Raw genomic sequence first — 17,897 nt, forward strand, 5'->3', positions numbered from 1 at the left:
GGGTCCTACCAGATCTGGCCTCTCTGCAGGTTGTGCCTGATGTGCAGTGAGGGGAATGAACTTCATTCAGACCAAGGTGCTCATCTAACTGCCAGACTTCCCCATCTAGTCTGGAAAGTGACAGAAAGAAGCCAGGTTGAGGGTGAAATGTAAGAGACCTGAGGAAGAAGATGGAGAGTACTCGTGGCAGAGCGCACATGATACATAATAGAGGAGACGAGAGGGATGGAGCTGCGTCAGGCTTCGGGGTTGCTTGGTGCAAACGTGGCATAAACTGAGTATTTCCACCCTCTTAGCAGCTTACATGCACACTGACAATGTAAGCTTCTCCCTGGGCTGGTGGGCACTGCTCTAATTCATGGCTATATACAACTCATGTTGCTGACCATAAAGGGGCTGGCAGGGAACTGATATTGGATCAATAATCCATCAATAAAAGCAACCTAAAGTTTCTCTCACCTTATTACATTCTTGATCAAGAACTTGACCAAGACTCTCCCTTGCCAACTATAATAATACCATATTGTACATTCTCGCTCTAGTTCTATAGAATAATGTGTTCTGCTATTATATAATAGTTCCTAGATGTTCAAGGCATAACTTAATCTGAGTTTACATTTTCCTTTTTTTGGAGACAGAGTCTTATTCTGTTGCCCAGGCTAGAGTACAGTGGCATCATTGTTGTTCACTACAACCTCAAATGCCTGAGCTCAAGTAATTCTCCTGAGCTGGGACTATACATGTGCTACAACACCTGGCTCATTTTTCTATTTTTAGTAGAGACAGGGTGGTCTTGAACTCCTGAGCTCAAAGGATCTTTCTCCTTCAGTCTCGAAGAGTGCTAGGATTTCAGGCATGAGCCACTGCACCCCAGCCTGGGTTTACATTTTCTACTCTCATTACGCTTGGTAGGAATATCTTGTGCAGGCCATGCACCAAGTTAATCTTGTGCAGGCCATGCACCAAGCTTGTGCTCTTGTTAACGTCTCGTCCTACACCATCCTCCACTCTGTCCATCCAGGTCAGATCTAGCTCGATACTGATGTCACCCTGTGTTCTTCTGCAAGTGCTCAGATTTGCTGGATTCTGCCTTTGTCTAAATGCTCTGTCCACTTGGATCTGTACTATGTCACTTGGCCCTTAGCAATGAGCCTCAGTTCACTGTTCCTCACCTGTCATCCTTTCTCTTACAAACTTCTGACAGTGGCCTTGTCTTTCTCTGATGCATATCCATACCTTACAGCCACATGCCCGAAACTTCCATACCACCAAGCTGTAAGACAGTGGTTCTCAACCTGTGGGTTCCCAACTGTATTCAGGGGCCACAGCATTAGAAGGGTGAGAACCACTGCTCTAGGAGGATAAAAGCTGCCCAATCAATGTTTAACAACTGAAAAAAAATCCCACTGATTATGGATCATCTTAAGAGGACATCATCCATCAAAGATGTCCTATGAGCATTTCTGGTGCCATTTTCACCATCTCATATGATGTGAACAGCAGAGAGACCATGGCTATTATCTACCAATCTTCTCACCTTACTTATACATGAGAAAATTGAAGCCCAGAGATACTTATTCCCCAAACGTCACATAGCTCAAGACCTCAGGCCTCCTGCTTTCAAGCTAAATCTTCCTACTACACTGTGCTCTGGCTCATGGAACAAGCCCAGTCCTATGCATGCCCCGACAACATGGCTCCAGGAACGGGAGTGAAATAATGAACCATCATGCTATCTGGTTGCTTCTATTGTCATCTGTACTGCAGAGGAATCAGAGGGGTCAAGGTTATTGTCCCATAATTCTAGTTCATTTATACTAAGGAAATAACCAAAGCATTAACATTTCCCAAATTCAGAGTCATCTCACATAAAAGATAACTGTCTCCTCTGCAGTTCCAAACATCTCTCACCGCTGTGAACTCCAGCCACCTAGTTAGGAATTTCCTCGGAGAAGTTTTATGGCTTCTCTTAAAGAAGTTGCTTCTGATTTATGCTGATCATGCCTGACAGCCAACATTTCTCTTAATAATAATCATAAATAAGCAAGACAAGGTCACCTACCCTGAAATGAGCACATCTCCACTGCCATATCCATCACGGAGCCCTGGAACCACGGCAGCAGACTGCAAAGGTCCGCTGCTCTTGGCGCTCTCTCTACGAAATCCCATCTCCAGCACTGACCCTGGCGTTTTTATCGTACACGGTTTTCCTCCGACAGCCTTACCTAACGAGAGGCCCTCAGAGGGCAGCGTTTATGAAAGGGCCCTGCCCAGGGCAAGGGCAGTAACAGGGCCTACTGTCCCCTCTCCAAGTAGTAATTTTGCACATTTTTCCCCACAACTTTTCCTCCTTGTTACTTCGGTATAATCACCACCACCCCCAACAAAATTGGAGGAAAAGAGTTAAAGATATTGAAGGTATGAAATAGATTGGTAAACACGGGTGCTAAGTTAGAGGACATGAAACACTAAAGCCGTGTTACCATCTGCAGCACACGGACGAACAAGCCTGGGTAGATAATACGAAGGTTTATAACCAGCAGATGTTTTTCCCTTCTATGATTTTTAGTAACTAATATCAACGTGTCACTGCCCTTGGCCCTGGCAATAGGACACAGCCATTGTTACGTTACACTAAAGAGCTTTTCATTTCCAACTTGTCTTCTATGGGGTTCTGCTTCCAGGACTGTTGCTGAGACCAAGGGGTAAGGTGAAGCACAAAGTGTATCAAAGGCCTGGGGAAGAGGGACGAGGAGGCGCTGACAGCCACAGCCATTCCCAGCAGGCTCAGAGCTTAACATCCTGCAGGTGGGTTCCACGGTCTGCGATGGAGTGTGCAGATGAGGCTGTCTGCGTCATAAAACTGCACAGTCCCTTAAGGTGGGTTTCTTGGATTTGGGGAAGACAAATGTTTTATGCTGTGCATTGACCACAGACCTTCCATTTGGGCTGGAGCATTCCAGAGCCTAACTCACCCATGGTGAGAGAATAGGAGAACTAACCCCATGAATGAGAGAAAACCCCGGGGGCAGTGACCGGAGGAGCAGGAGAGGGGAGGCCCCACTTCTGCCTCTCACCCTGGCTTTTAATCCCAACTATGCAGCCACACTGGTACTCTGCAGAGCCTGGCATCCCACAGAAGGGCAAAGGACAGGCCAGGAGGACAGGACCCCAGGCCCTCCTCCTTTCACCTCAGATGATTTCCTCATCTTCAAAGATGCAGAATCACAGGTAGAGCTCAACTTAAGATTTTGTTTCATGATAAAATCAGCCCTTTGTACCCCATACATGCATTAATGTATAAAAAAATAAAGTTTATATGAATATAAAAAAAAAGTCTGTAGGCTAAAATATAAGCAGGGGTCATTTGGGGGGAAGCCATTTAAGAGTAGAGATGATTCTAAGCAAAATTTCAAGTAGTGTAAATTGTTCCTGGTCCCGTTTGCCTCTCTCTGTGTCTTATTCTCTCCTTGCTGCCCTTACACCTCACCTAGCTAGTGGCTACGAAGGCACCAGCTCTGACCTGGGTCTTCTTGACCATCAGAACTCACTGTCAGGTGTCACTGGAAACTCCAATTCACATGTCAATGGGCGCCATACCTTAGTTCTTCTGGAGTGTGTGCCTTTGGACGGACAATTCCTAGGGGTGGCAAAGACTCCTCCAAAACACGCCCTTTAAGGACCATGGTGGGGTGGGGGGGACACAGCAGGCTGATGGTGGGTGTGCAAACATGACTGTCCCCGAGTGTGTCTGGGGTGAAGGTGGAGACCAGGCCTCTCCCTTTGCACATTCAATGTGACAAACTGTGCTTTACCCCATGTCCCTGGGAGGCTGCCAGAGTCTTGGAGGCCACCAGCCTCACAGGCTTCTGCAGCCTCGGGGTCACGGGTTAGTTACCGTGATGGGGGTCCTTCAGGAGGTGCTGAATGCTACCTAGTATTCTTGGTTATGGAGCAGATAAACCCACATCTCAGGACACAGGTGAGGGGAGCCCACAGCTAAGAGCCTCCATCCCCCACAAGTGGATGGGGGGTGTCCTGTGCAGCCTGCCCTGGCCTTCCCACCCTGCTGATGGCCAAGCAGCACTCCTGGCCTTAAGGCTAAGGATGCCCACAACAGTGGGGCAGGTCTGTGCGCACCAGTGAAGCCACACCTGGTTTTATGATGTCCCTGGCTGAGACCTGCAGGGTGACAGGCTGTGAGGAAGCGAGAGGCCAGGCCTCAGTCCCCCTGCAGGCCTGGAAGCCTCCTCACCACCTGCACAGCCCAGGGAACAGCGCCCTCCCGGTTCCTGTGCCCGCAGCCTACCTGAATTGGACCGTTTCTTTGGGGCTTTGAGGCTCCGGCACCGCCCGCCCACGGAACTGCTGTTCTCGCTCATGGAGTCCTGGGCCGAGGACGCGCTGCCGGTGGCCTCGCTGTCCCGCATCATGCTCTCGTAGCCGCTGCTGCCGCCGCTGTGGTAGAACAGGGCGGTCTTCCCCATGGCTGGCGGGAGCTCCCCGCTGAGCACGCTGCTGTTGTCGCTGCCATGGCCGCTGCTGCAGCGGTGGGGCTTCCGCGGCGGCGTGATCTTGCTGTAGGGCGACGGCAGCAGGTGCGCGGCCGCCGGCTTGTCCTCCGCAGGGGCCCCGCTGCGCTCCTCCGAGTCTGGCCTGGCCCGCAGCTGCGAGGCCCGGGCGGCCGCGCTGCCCTGCAGCAGCTCGGAGATGCGCCCGTTGACTGCCCGCAGCGGCAGTTTGGAAGCCAGTCCCGAGCCTCGGTTCCGGCTGAGGGACTGCGTGGACCAGGACATGTGCTTCCCGCCGGGGGGCAGGCTGGGGCTCTGGCCCACCGACTGGGGCAGAGACTTGGTGGAGAAACTGAGGGTTTTGGTGGTAGAGGTGGACAGGCTGCGCGCTTTGGGACTGGCCAGGAGGAGCTTGCTCACGGCAGAGATCTTGGACTGGGTGGCCTTGGGCGATGCCCCAGCCGACTGGCAGGGCCCGGTGCCTGGTGGCGAGGCGCCCGCGCTGCGGCCCAGGCTCCTTCCCGCGCGGGGCATGGTGCTGTCCTTGGCATGCAGCCGGGCACTCACGGAGGACAGGCTCTCGGCCCTCTCCAGAGACAGGCATTCGTAGTGGCTGACCGTCGTCCTGCCGAGGGAGTTGGTCCTGCTGGCCAGCTGCTCCAGCTTGGCACTGAAGAGCTTGCTGCTGCCGCTGGCGTCCTTCATCTTGCTGCTGGGCTCATCCGGGAAGCCGGCCAGGAAGGGGGCTGGCTGGTTCAAGGGGCTGCTGGTGCCACTGCTGCTGGCGCTGTGCTGGGGGCTCGCCCGGTTCTTCTGGTCCAAGCTGGATTTTCGGACAGGGGGTAGAGGGGGAGTCCCTTTGGGCCGAGCCAGGACACAATGCTTGGGGGAAGCCACCTTCCTATCCAGGGTGGCCTTGGAGGGCTGGGCGCCGGTGGCTGTGCCGATCCCGTTGGTCTCCGCAGTGCAGTGATAGAAGAGGCCGTCCAGCTCCTCCTGCCTGCCGGCTTTCTGGGAAGCCCTTGGGAGGCTGCTTGACTTCACACTTTTGTTGGGATACACAGGGCTCTGGGCAGCCAAAGCCGGCAGGGCCATCTCACACCCATCCACAAACCTCCTGAAGTTGTCGGTCACCGGCGAGGCTGACACGTCCCCACTGCTGCTGCCGAGCTTGTCCCCAGGGCTGGGCTTTCTGTCCTGTTCCTGCTCCGCTCTGGCCTCACCCTTTGTGGGGCCTGTGGCCATCTCGTACCTGATGCCCTCGTTGTCATCAGGCTGAACAGTCTCTGTTTTTACCTCCTCTTCTCGTTTTAGCCAGGGGTCCTCAAACTTCATCTCTTTCTTTGCACTGGCTTCTTTACTTTCCTGGGCCTGGGCGGCTTTGGGGGTGGCTCTGGCTGCTTCAGGCTCTTGGATGTTCCGGGGGCTCACGGCGATGCAGGGGTAGACTGTGATGTTGGTCTTCATGGGGATGTAGCCTTCGCAGCTGCTCAGATTTGCCCTGTTGGAGATTGTGACCATGGCCTTGCCCAGGGTGGATATTTTGCAGCCTTTGATGGGGGTCGCTTTGTTGAAAGAGTCTTCCCCCATCTCGGACAAGATGAGCAAGTTGTCGGGGCCTGCCTTGGGCTTCTCTCTGCACACCACAGCCGTGTTCTGGACACTGCTGACAAACTCCGCAGTCGGGGGTTCTGCCATCGCTTCCCCGTGTCCAAAACACGTCTGGGCTATGAAGCTGTGGCAGGACTGCTCGCCCTCACTGCCTGCGCTCATCTCGCTGAGCCAGGAGCTGATGGAGGAACGCCTGCTCCCTGCCTCCCGGGCCTTCTCCTCCAGGCTGAGTTTGGGGAGGGGCAAGAACTGTGTGATGCTGACCTCGGAGACGGGAGCCACGCTGGAGTAGCCCTCCAGGTCCTCACTGATGCTGCTGATGATGCTGACCGGCCGGGAGCCCGAGGCCACCGCTTGCACGGAGCAGTCGCTGTTAAAGCTGATGATGCTGGTGGGGCGGCCGCTGTCCAGGACTCCGCTGATGGTCAGCTCCTCCACCAGCGTGAACACCAGCTCATCCTCGCCATTCAGCTCCAGAGGCTGCTGCACTGTCACCATCGTGGTGCTCAGAATCTCCTTCTTAGGATCTGGAGGGGTTTCTGCCTGACACTCATCATCGACGGGGATTTCTGGGAACCCTTCACTCCCAGCAGACATGGATTTCTTCAAAATCTGGGGGCTCATTCCAACTGGTGGGGTACGGACCTCAGGCTGCAGTAAGGACTCACTAGATACTGTGCCAGAGTCCTTGCTCAGGGGGGCAGGAGACGGCAGGACCCCCTTCTGGGTGTAGACTTTGCACCTCTGGGAAGGGGAGCTGGGCGGTTTGTACTCTGAGGTCTTGGACAGGCTGGCGATGCCCAGCCGTGGCGAGCCCATGGGCCTGGGCTTGCCGTCCACGAAGCCACAGGAGCTCAGGCTCTCCCGGCTGCTCTGGAGGCTGGGACTGTGCACAAGCTGGGTGGCTCCGTGCTGGCTGCTGCTGCCCGGGATGCTCCTGGGCGAGGCAGGGCTGGGGCTGTGGGGGGGCGCCATGGCGGCAGGGACAGGCGAGTGACTCCTCTGCATCTTGGAGGCTGGGGGGTCTGTGCTTTCTCTCTCAGTCAGAGGGCCTTCAGACACATTATCTTCCTTATCAGACTCAGAGAGGGGGCTTGCTCCAGCCCCTTGGCTTAACAGGGGGCATTTGCTCAGGGGCTCAGCCCCAAACTGGGCAGGCAGCTCTTCGAAAGGAAACTCGCTGGGCTCCTCGCTGCCATCGATGCAGTCCAGCCTCTCCTGCAGCTCAGCAAACGTGTTGCACTTCAAGCAGTCCCTTTCTGATTTGTTGGCCGCAGCCTCTCCTGCCTCCGTGGCCTGGCTGTCGCCCCTGGTCTTCTGCAGGGCTGGCACAATAGGGACAAAGTCTGGGGGGCCCTCGTTGTCGGTGAGCTCCTTGTCAGAGAGGGCTGTGCCATTAGGCCCGATGTAGATGACAGTGTCACAGGATTGCTCACTGCTGGAGGAGTAGTCGGGATCACTGGACAGGTGGGCGATTGGGAAGTCAGGGTCCCCCGTGGCCCTGGTGTGGAAGGGTCTCAGCTGGGTGGGCCTGCGCATTCTGCCTTCTTCACAAGAACTTTCTCCCCCAGAGGAGCTGGATGTGTACTGTGAGGGAGAGAACAGTTACTGTGGTGGCTCTTCCGAGGCATCCACACACACAGCCTGACGTCAGGTGGGGAACGGGGGAGGCCACTAACTTGATTCAGGCTACTGAAGACCACCCTGTTTGGCCATTAATCAGGGTGTGCTAGTGCACCCCACGTTCTACACTGTGGCTGTATTTGTGAAGGATAATCCCTGTCCACCATGCCGGGGAAATGGGCTGCTCCTGAGAGGCAGTGAACAGCTTAGGCCTCACCTGACCTTCTAAGGACTCAGGGGCCACCACTCTGGGACCCTGTACTGTGGAGCACCGGATACAAAGACCTATTTTATACAAAATATTTTAAAAACGGTACGAAAAGGGAGAAGGAATAAGAAGCCCCACGCATCATTAGTTGACTCTGGATCTGAGTGCCCATGACCGTGATGGTTTCCTCAGACACCCCAATCACACTACTGATGTCCTGGCTTTGCCTTTGAGAAAATAAGCCTAGTGACTTCTAGCAGAAAACGCCGGATTAACATGGCAACTCAGCAGCCCAAATACAACTCTTGGAAACGCAGATGGGAAAAGGGCACCGTGAACAGGGGATTCATAATCCTCTGTGGGGCCCACCCCTCGCAGGACACAGTCTTCATCAATCTAGGACAAGCAGGCAAGACAAAACCTGTGACTAGTTCCCACCCCTCCAAAAATTCTCTTCTCAAAGCAGCAATCCATTTGTACTATTTAGAGTAGAAAGGGTGGCTCCCTAGCGAGGGCCCAGGATGGATGACCAGGCACAGCTCCCACTGTGGGGAGGGACCCTGACTTTCAGCCTGAAGGTGCGGCCCCGCCCCAAGGGGGATGCTGAGCCAGGTACGCGTCTCCTGGACGCCCAGGGCGTCCGTTGTGTTCCTTTGGCTCATTCTGACTCCGTTTCAGGGCAGGGATCCAAAAGCTTCTTTATCCGCTGCTCCCCCTGCTAACTCCCTACCTTCGTCTTCTTTTTCTTCATCCTCAAGACTCTCGAGGCAATCTGGATGGTGGAGAGGGTCTCCGCGTAGCTCCCAGCCGCGGCTGAGATGTGAGCGATCATGGTGGTGCGACAGTTCATGTTCCCCAGGGATTCCCGCAGCAGCATGGCGAGCTTGCTCTCTCTGCCAAACAAAGTGAATTAAGCCTGCATTAGTGGGCTATGCGTCCCTTTGGCTGTCAGGGTAGGACTTCAGGTCTGTCTGTGGCTATTTTGTTGTGGGTGGTGGTGTCCCCCCCCTTTTTAATGGCATACTAATTAGCATCAATTTCTAGCAGGAGGCTATTTGTAGTTGGCAAGCACTGGGCAAGTGCTTCTAACTCCAAGGATGGAACTTGCACAAAGCACCTCCCTTGGTGCTCCTGTCCCTGTGATGGGGGGGTGCCTATGTATCTGTGAACAAATGGTATCACATATAATGAGGCCTGGGAGTAGAAACACGGGGAAAGGATCAAGAGAAAATGACTCTGTGACTGGTGGCAGGTGCATGCTAGCTTGCACACAGCCCTGCTCCAGGAGTTTCTGTACACAGGCAATCCCTGCGATGAAAAGTAGTCCTCCCAGCCATGCAGATACTAGAGATCTGTGTGGTTGTAGTTCATACAGTTTCTTTGCTAAGGAGTTCCAAGTACCCCATTGCTCTTGTCCCTTAATTCTTAACCTTTGCACCTAGTAGCAATGAAGGAAAGGCATCCTCGTTCTTGATCAGTGGAGAAGCAGAGACAGTGGCCCAGGCCCTCACTCAGTTAGCCATGGAGAAGCTGAGCTTTCTACATAAAGGTCTCCTCTGGGGACTTTGGAGGTGTCTTGTGGGGCCACTGCCCAAGGGGTGGGAGTGAGGCCCAGCGGTTTACAGATGGCATTTCTAGGTCCTTACCAAATGATCTGGCCGAATGGCTCAGGTTTTTCCGTCCCTATACTTATCCCAACATTTTCCCCACTTTGCTTTTAAAAGGCCTCTGTTTACTTCCTCATCAGCACTCATCCTCTCGACTGCTGCCAATGTCATTTCATCCCTGGGTCCTGAAGGCGGAGCTAGCCTCTCTCTCCCATGCCCCGTGTTCGTGTGTCTGTTTTGTGTTTGTAAGACCAGATGAGAGGAGCTTGTCCTCACATCCATGTCCTGTCAGCCTGTGAGTAGTCTGCTGTCCCCTGCAAAGCTCTCTGGAGAGAGACTGTCTAGCTCAGCAGACTCCGGGAGGTGCGGACCCCTGCTGGCAGAGACCATTGCACATGTGACCTGCATCCGGCTTCGGGGAGGAAAGACTGGTGTACTAGTGATCGTTTTTCCTTCCCATCTGGGACCAATTAAGGTGTCAGTTCAGGGACGCTGGGCTCACTATGGCTCAGTTCCAGAGCAATTTAAGAACATACCAGGGCTTCTCTTCAAGCCCAATAATCACTGGTGAAGTGGTGAGGTAAGGGGGACTGGAAGACCAGCAGGGCTGGCTGTAAACCTTTAACTCCCCTCCCAGCTTACCCAGCAGGGATGTCATGGAGACAGGCACTCAGCAGGGGAGTCAAGTCCCAATCCTATTGCCCCTGGGTGAGGCCTGGGTTTCCGATGGACTCTGCTGGGTCAGGCTGACATCGTATACAGTTAGATATCATTCTCCATGGTAGTTATAGTCTATGAAATATCTGTGACCACTGAATTACCACTGAACCATCGTTCTTAGAGGAAATATATAGCTTGGATCGCTAAGAACCTCTGGTCACGACCATTTTATCAATTGGTCAATACGTAACCTTGTTAATTAGACACTTTATGTAATCTGTTTCTTACAAGTTATATGTGGTATTTCCTTATAGTAAAATACTAGTGGAAAAAAAGATTAATCCTTTCCTGCCTTTGGGTAACATGATCAAAGATTTCTTTAGTGTTCAGTCTCACAACAATGCTATCTATTATACTCAAACAAAAAACTGCTCAGTACCCTGAACCCCATAAATGCATCAATGTACAAAATTATGATTTAATAAAAAATTAAAAAAAAAACCCTGCTTGTCTCACAAACCCACGAGTTCAAGCACTTTTTCATCTCTACCATAGCCGTTACCTGAGCCCTTGCTGAAGCTGCCTAAGATACAAATCAAGAATTTCCTCTTCTTTTGTTCTGGGTGCACCCCATGACTGGTCCATTAACACTCACCTCACAGCCAACAGCCTATAACTCACGCCTACAGTGAGCTTATCTAATGCACGTACTTTCTCTGCAAGGCATATCACCGCCTTCCTGCACTTGGGGGCACTAGACAGACTTCAGCACTGTACTTGGGGGCGATTTTAATCAGCAAACTCACCATCCAAAAGAACAAAAAGATATGAAAAACGTGGCACTCAAGAGACTGTGGATAGGACACGTGTGAACAGTTTGAGAGCTGAGACACGAGGGCAGAGCGTCACCGGCTCTACCTCAGCAAGGAGCCTGTGCATGGAGTGACTTTCCACCACTCGGCACGTGTCTGCGGGTGACTGTGAAGCCTCCACATTGAATCTGCAAAAACCAAACCTGCAAACTCCGAAGCTCCTCATGATCAGTCTTATTAGTCCACTGCGCACGGCCGAATGCACCCCCCTATCCCACTTCTCCATGTGACCCTGTCTAAGTTCTCAGGGAAACATATCAAGGACAGAATAAAAGGATACAACTCTGTGACATAAAACTGTTTGCCATGTGGCTTTCCACATGAGCCCCCACTGAGGACTCAATCATATGGACAAATGTTTGTTGCTGATTTTGTTTCACAGTCCACATTGTTGAAAGAAGCCAGGGCATGTGAGTTGCTTAGCAACCGACATGCTCCCTCTCCTTGTGGAAGGAGAGCCAGTGAAGCCACCAGCGGGCCCTCTTCGCATGGGGACTGTAAACCGTGTCATGTCCTTAGGGGAGTGACGCATTGAAAGCTTTGGCGTTTTCAACCCCATCATGATCACTTCACTTAGAGCAAAGACAATTAAGTTAGGGAGGGCAGGGGAAGGAGGGGCAGGGTGCTAATGGCTACAGACTGGGTTGGACTCAGTACCTTTGGGAGGGAAATAAAGTTCAAAAGCGTTTCCAGGGCAGTGGGCAGCACAAACTCAGCCCAACCATGGAAAGTGAGAGAAAGAAAGGAGAGGAAGAGGAGTACAGAGCTGCTGGCCACCCTCGCCCCAGGGCCAGGCTGGAGGGAGTGACGGGGAGGCCCTGGCTATGGAAGGACAGGCCAGCAGGTGTGGAAAGGGACCAGGGACACAGCAGAGATAACTGGGGAGGGACCAGGGACACAGCAGGCGACTGGGGAGGGACCATATCACTCTTTCAAGTAGCCGTGTTTATATAGACATATTCTACCTCCTGGCTACCCTAACCACACACATCTTTTAAAATGAGTTTTGGAAAAATGTCTTAGGCTGGGCTGGTGGCTCACTCCTGTAATCCCAGGGCTTTGGGAGGCCAAAACAGGAGGACCGTGAGCCCAGGAGTTTGAGACCAGCCTGTACAACATAATAAGACCCCATCTCTACACACATACAAATATAAACAGGGAGTGGGTGTGGTGTGCTGCATCTCTAAGTCCAAGCTACCATAAAGACTGATGGGGGGGATGACCTGAGCCCTGTGGAGCTGTGACTGTGCCAGTGCACTCCAGCCTGGGCGACAGAGTGAGATCCTGTCTCTAAAAAGAAAAAGGTGTCTCACTCTGTCACCCAGGCTAGAGGGCCGCACCCCCAGGATAGCTCACAGCAACCTCAAACTCCTGGGCTTAGTCAATTTTCCTGCCTCAGCCTCCCAAGTAGCTGGCACCACAGGTATGTGTCACCATGCCTGGATGGTTTTTCTGTTTTTAGTAGAGACACGTCTCACTCTTGCTCAAGGAATCCACTCAGCTTAGCCTCCTAGAATGTTGAGATTACAGGTGTGAGCCACCACACCTGGCTGTGTTACTTTTTGAAAGAAATCAATCTTTTTATTAGCTATTAAGGAAAAGGCAGATAAAGAATGGGATAATGGGCTCGGCACCTGTGGCTCAAGTGGCTAAGGCGCCAGCCATGTACACCCAAGGTGGTGGGTTCAAATCCAGCCTGGGCCCGCCAAACAACAATGATGGCTGCAACCAAAAAATAGCCAGGCATTGTGGTGGGCGCCTGTGGTCCCAGCTACTTGGGAGGCTGAGGCAGGAGACTCGCTTGAGCCCAGGAGTTGGAGGTTGCTGCGAGCTGTAATGCCACGGCACTCTGCCCAGGGGGACAGCTTGAGGCTCTGTGTCTAAAAAAAAAAAGAATGGGATAATGAACACTTTTAATTATCTTAATAATTTTTAAAGAACATGAAAGAACATGTAGCATTCGACACCCAGAACAAGAGCCAACTTTGTAAATAAAGTTTTATCGAAACACAGCCCCACCTATTTATCTACATACTGTCTGAGCCTGATTTTGTGCTACAACAGGAGTTAGTGATTGTGCCAGAGCCTATATGGCTCACAAAGCTAAAAAGAATTACTGTCTGGTCCTTTACAGAAGAAGTTTGCTGATTCTCCCTGCCCAGCCCTGGCTCTAAAATTATGATGTGACAGCATCATCTCAGATGCAGAATCATTAACCAGAGAATGAAGGAGAATGAAATGCTTAGTTTCCTTACTAGTCAGTAACGTATTTGTAATTGGATCACTGTCTGTGTTGTTCCTCTTTTAGTTCTGAGGTTTCATGGAGGAACAGCTGAAGTCAAGTCCATGGAAACAGACAAAGAACTGCTTAGCTGTAGAAATCACTTGAGCACCAGGTCACAGCCTCGGTGACTGCCCGTCACTCCTCTTTCACACAGAAGCAGAGCCTGTCCTTCCAAAGGGACTGCTCCCATTCATTCAATTGACTAACTCATTAACGAGTGTGCAGCTGCTCATCTGGAAGCAGTTATTAAGCTGTGGCTCAGCTAAGAGACGGACTACTCAAGGAGCCTGGTATCCAGTGGGACAGGCAGACCTGCAAACACTCAGGGCGATGTCACCTGAGCTAATGACAGAAGAGCAGATCTAAAACAGCGTGTGATAAGGAAGGACCCCTTGATGCCGGGGCACCCTCACCCAGCACTGTAACTCTCCAACTGCCAGAGGACCCGGGATCCCTACAACCACAGCATGGCTCTGCCTTACTGGCTGGGAAGCACCCAAGGCTGTGAAAAGAACTCTTTCCGCGGGCAGTGTGGACTCCACATGTTATTAGCCCTCCCAGGGAGGTAGTTCAGGGCTGCCAACAAATATGATGTTCAAAGTCACATACAAAGGCCAGCCCTTCCATCAAGTCCCACTCCTCGTGAAAAGAGAACCGTAAACTTCTGTCTACTCGTAGCAGACGTGGGTCTGTTTCATCAAACAAGCCTCTTTCAATAAGGTTGCAGAATAAAATTAGAAGAGGCTGGGCCTCTCCACCTATGTCCATTCTTAATAAAATGATGAAAGAAAGGAGCCTACTTAATCCAGAAGAACTAATTAAGCTCCAGAATAATTTGCAGGACAGAGATTCCTGTGGGCAGCAGGAATGGAAGAGGATGTAAATCACACGTGCCCCACCACACACACGGGAATGCTCTTTTTTTTGAAGAGAAAAAAAGTTTGGGTGGTTTTTTTTTATATGCCATTTGTATTTAAGAATGGAAATTACTGGAATACTATGCAGCCATAAAGAAAGATGGAGACTTTACCTTCTTCACGTTTACATGGATGGAGCTGGAACATATTCTTCTTAGCAAAGTATCTCAAGAATGGAAGAAAAAGTATCCAATGTACTCAGCCCTACTATGAAACTAATTTATAGCTTTCATAGGAAAGCTATAACCCAATTTTAGCCCAGGAATATGGAGAGAGGGAGGTGGGTGGAGGGAGGGTGATTGGTGGGACCACGCCTATGGTTCATCCTATAAGGGTACATGTGAATCTCTCTAAATGTAGAATATAAATGTCTTAACACAGTAACTAAGAAAATGACATGAAGGCTATGTTAACCAGTTAGATGAAAGTATTTCAAATTGTATATAGAAATAGTACACTATACCCTATGATAGTATTAATGTGCACAGCTATGATTTAATAAAAATTTAAAAAGAATGGAAATTATAAAATTTATAGAATTTACAGAATTGTAGAATTCTTCTACAAAATTATAGAATTATAGAAATTATAGAATTATAGAATTCGCCTATGTTTCAGATAATCAGGTCAAGCTAATGACTACTATTTAAATACCAAGAAAACATTGGTATCACTCTCTTCTTAAGGAAAGAATTCTGGAACTACATTGCATTCCAGTAACTACCCTGTGTTTACCTCACCTGTAAGCCACCAGAACACATTGTAGGGGCCCCCAGATAGAGCACTGGAGATGTGGGATGAGCATTGCAAAGTATCAAGCCAGCCCCAAGACTTCTGATCTCCCAGCTTTAGCCCCCAACACCCCGGCCTCTTCATCCCCCCACTGACCACCAGGAGGCAGCAGTGGAGTGGAGAGCAGAGGCCGGGTAGAATCATGGCCTTGAAGTAGACTTTGGCTGCTCACATGGTGCTCTAGACCCGCTCTCTACTGATCCTGCCTCCTTCCCGGTTACACTGCATGGGCCTGTGAACACCCTTTCCCACTGTCTCCTGAAGGGTCACCAGTGACCCTCTGAGGCCACCCCCAAGATGCCAGCACCCATGACCCAATACTCCCAGCTGAGGTTGGCAGCATCTCTATAGTTCTCTAACCCTCATGTGAAAGATTTTTTTTCAAGGGCAGATACTGCCACCAGCCCAACTGAGGACAATGCTGCCTAATGTGTCTCCGAGGTCCCAAGCAAGTATCTTTACCTCTGACAATGCTGACTTGTGACAGACTGAAACACATACATCTATAGGGATAAAAAGTCACATCCCTAGAAATTATGTATTTGTTAGGGACTCAATAAAGCTCGTGTTCATGATTCTTCATGGACAGCCATACATGTGAGGGAAGACCTTATGTCCCTTTCTTCAGGGAAGCCATCTGTTCTGCAGAAGCAGCCTTATCTCAGCAACGTTCCCTCCAGGGATGCCAACGTTTTAGGGCCATGAACTGTCTGGTTTCTGGTACTAGAGAAGCACCAGAATCTTGGCAGAAGCCACCTACCCTAGCTGCTCTGTCACAAGCAGAGGTGCACGGAGTTAATGTGCCTGCTGTCCCTTGTCAGATTTTCCATTTGTGCTGCTCATACACGGGGGGGGGGCTTTTCTGGGGATGCCGGGAAGAAGACTACAACTGGACAGAGAAGCACAGACCTCAGGGCTTCCAGAGAGGGTGACTCTGGCTTATATGATAAAAGTATTAGGAAAAAAATGGCTCCCTGAGTCCATCATGTGTGTTAGAGGTGCCTGTCATTCAGCAATGCAGGAGATGACCAATTGTCTCATCAAGGGAGCACTCAGAAGACCACCCGTCCAAGAACCACTCACCCAGACAAAGGACCAGACTTTGTGGTCCAACCAACATGCCTCCTGTGCTGAGTTCAAGCCTTGCTTATCGTAAGACGACGCACTGGCAGAAGTCTTAAAACTTTAACCACAATAGTAGATGAGGTTAATCTCCTCTCTCACAGAGCTCTTTTGTTAAATACTTCAGAACCCTGAGGCACAAGCAGCACCATCTGGGATGCCTGCAAATCTCAGGATAATACACCAGAGAGCGGTGTTCTTCCCCATCCCATTTTGGTTATCTAGGGCTGGCGCCATGATGGCTGTAGCATGTTGTTCACAGTGCCCAGTGAGAGGCAGAAGAGAAGTGACGGTGCCTGACCAGGACCTGCTATTGTTGGTGGAGCAGCTGGTGCTCCCATAGAACCAAGCATGCGACCAGTGCTCATGAGAGCTCTCGGAGAGAGCAGAAAACACCTGTATGGAGAGAGTTTACACAAACTAGAGGTTTTCTATTGCAAGAATGAATGGAAGCCAATGAGATCTGAGTTATAACTCAAGACAATTTACCACTGTACATACAGGAGGATAAAGTCTAGATCAAACGTGGGCCACATGAAGCCCTTTGATCCTAGATATGAGTGCTCCATTTATCTCTACAAGATGAAATCCATACTAATTCAGTCTACCTTGAGAGAGACCAGCTAGCAACAGTGAAAGAGTGTCAACAAAATCTCTTATGATGTAACTTGAATTTATAAATAACAGAAGGTTTTAAGCCAAAATCCTAAGCAATCTGCTTTGATCTCATTTTAAAAGACTCACTTACACTAACGACAGTTGATATAAAACATAGGTTCACTTACATAAATCAAATATGTTCCACGAACACTTTTTTTTTAAATTCACTTATTTAACAATTTGTTCCTTCTTATCTAGAACAAGGAAAAACATCATTGTAGTTGAGACCATGCACAACTAGTAGAATGTGAATTACTCTAGATCCACAGTCTCCAACCCTCCAGGCTGTGGACCAGTACCAGTCCGTGGTCTGGTAGGAACTGGGCACCCAACAGAAGTGAGTGGCAGGCCAACGTGAAGCTTCATCTATATTTACAGCCGCTCCCATCAGTTGCATCACTGGCTGAGCTCCGCCTCCTATCACATCAGTGGCAGCACTAGGTTCTCATAGGAGTGTAAATTCTACTGTAAACCCCCACATGAGGGGTCAAGGTCACCTGTTCCTTATGAGAATCTAATGCTCCCCACCCTGGTCTGTGGAACAACTGTCTTTCATGTTCTAGGACAGAAAAGAAAAGACCTTACACTTATTTTTACCCAGTTTATCATAATCAAGAGCTAGGGATGTCATCACTTTGATGAAAAAACAAAACAAATCAAAAAACAAACAAAAACAAAACTCCAAACAGTATCTTAGAAGGCAAATTAAAAGACCTTATAGACAAACAGGTCCACAGATGTCCCCTGAATCAACAGACTGCCAAAAATTACATGTGCTAATTTAGTTTAAGATGACATAAAGGGGTGCCGATTCCTAAAAAGACCCTATGCATTTAATTAACATATATAAACTGTTGTGTAATAGATGCTCACTCACTTAATCCACCTGTAAGACTGGATTAGAAATAATAATACTATTTTTATCATTATCACTATTGCAATTTAGAGTGTAAATATTGCTCTGACATGTTTCCCATTGTCTGAGGTCTTGCTTCTTTTTAAATTGTAGTTGGCCCAAGCCATTGTCATT

At 50.2% G+C, this 17,897-nt stretch overlaps 1 protein-coding gene across 1 annotated transcript in view; it reads right to left on the minus strand.

Annotated features, from left to right (window-relative positions):
- Positions 1-17,897, minus strand: part of KIF26B (kinesin family member 26B) — a 463,889-nt gene that overhangs the window by 10,705 nt on the left and 435,287 nt on the right. Inside the window, exons 11-12 of the mRNA XM_003798804.2 lie at positions 8,684-8,846; positions 4,310-7,709 (exon numbers count right to left, since the gene is read on the minus strand). Of these exons, the coding sequence (XP_003798852.1) occupies positions 4,310-7,709; positions 8,684-8,846 (3,563 nt within the window). The remainder of the gene's footprint in view (positions 1-4,309; positions 7,710-8,683; positions 8,847-17,897) is intronic.

This window comes from Otolemur garnettii, unplaced genomic scaffold, assembly GCF_000181295.1.
Source record: "Otolemur garnettii isolate 467f Iridium unplaced genomic scaffold, OtoGar3 scaffold00141, whole genome shotgun sequence".
NCBI classification, from domain to species: domain Eukaryota; kingdom Metazoa; phylum Chordata; class Mammalia; order Primates; family Galagidae; genus Otolemur; species Otolemur garnettii.